Source organism: Meleagris gallopavo, chromosome 2 (assembly GCF_000146605.3).
Source record: "Meleagris gallopavo isolate NT-WF06-2002-E0010 breed Aviagen turkey brand Nicholas breeding stock chromosome 2, Turkey_5.1, whole genome shotgun sequence".
NCBI lineage: Eukaryota > Metazoa > Chordata > Aves > Galliformes > Phasianidae > Meleagris > Meleagris gallopavo.
Window position 1 is genome coordinate 37,350,228 of NC_015012.2, and position 1,323 is coordinate 37,351,550.

General features: G+C 54.0%; 1 protein-coding gene across 1 annotated transcript in view; it reads left to right on the forward strand.

Moving 5' to 3' along the window:
- Positions 1–1,136: 1,136 nt before the first annotated feature.
- TARBP1 (TAR (HIV-1) RNA binding protein 1) overlaps positions 1,137–1,323 on the forward strand; it is a 32,625-nt gene continuing 32,438 nt past the window's right edge. The window contains exon 1 of the mRNA XM_010706998.2: positions 1,137–1,305. Coding sequence (XP_010705300.2) covers positions 1,137–1,305 — 169 coding nt within the window. The remainder of the gene's footprint in view (positions 1,306–1,323) is intronic.

The following is a 1,323-nucleotide window of genomic DNA, read 5'->3' on the forward strand; positions in this document are numbered from 1 at the left end:
TATTTTATTAACTAGATACATGCAAAATGTTAAAGTGTACAGAAACCTTATCAACAAACAGGATTAAAATTTGCTCCTTTTCCCACATAGGTGGACTTGTTGTATCCTGCCATGGTCATGTGGGCAGGTCTCAGCAACTAGAGAATGCCTGTTTTATAAATGATCATTTGAAACTGGCAGCCCATGGCTTCAACAGGTATGCTCTCTGCTGGATAAAAAACTGGCTGGAGGACCAAGCCCAGAGAGCGGGGGCGGATGGAGTAAATCCAGCAGGCGACTGGTCACAAGTGGTGCTCCTCAGGGGTCAGTCTTGGGGCCTGGATGATCCAGGATGGATGATCTGAACAAGGGGATTAAGTGCACCCTCAGTAAGTTTGCAGGTTACACTGAGTTGGGGAGAAGTGATGATGTGCCTGAGGGTAGGAAGGCCTGACAGGCTGGATTGCTGGGCTGGGGCCAGTGGGATGAAGTTCAACATGACCAAGCCCTGGGTCCTGCACTGTGGCCACAACAACCTCCATGCATCATTACAGGCTTGGGACAGAGTGGGTGGAAGGCTGCATGGAGGAAAAGGATCCTGGGTCGTTAGTTGACAGCCGGCTAATCATGAGCCAGCAGTGCGCCCAGGTGGCCAAAGAAGGCCCATGGCATCCTGGCTTGTATCAGAAATGGTGCAGCCAGCAGGAGCCAGGAGGTGACCATCCCCCTGTACTCAGCCACATCTCAGGTACCATGTTCAGTTTTGGGCCCCTCACTACAAGGAAGACATTGAGGGTCTGGAATGTGTCCAGGAAAGGGCAATAAAACTGGTGAGGGGCCTGGAACAGAAGTCAGTGCGGAGCGGCTGGGATTGTTCAGTGTGGAGAAGAGGAGGCTCAGGGGAGAACTTATTGCCCTTACAGCTCCCTGGAAGGAGGTTGTGGTGAGGTGGAGTTTGGCCTCCTCTGCCAGGTAACTGCAATAGGACGAGAAGTAATGGGCTCAAGTAGTACCAGGGAGGTTTAGGTTGAATAATAGGAATTTTTTCTTCTCAGTAATGAGGCATTTGCACAGGCTGCCGAGGGAGGTGACAGAGTCAGTGTCAGCGATGTTCAAGAAAGGTGGAGATGTGGCAATGACGGACAGGGTTAGCGAGCATGGTGGGTGGGGATAGGTCGACGGCCGCACTTGGTATCGACTTGACCGGCAAGCCGCCCCGACACCGACCCACGAGGATACCGCCCCTCCCCTCAGTCCTCATCTGGGCGCGGCCATTGGGAGCGGCGCACACCGTCCGCTGGGCCCCGCCCGCGCATGCGCAGAGAGGTGCAGAGAGTCTCCCCC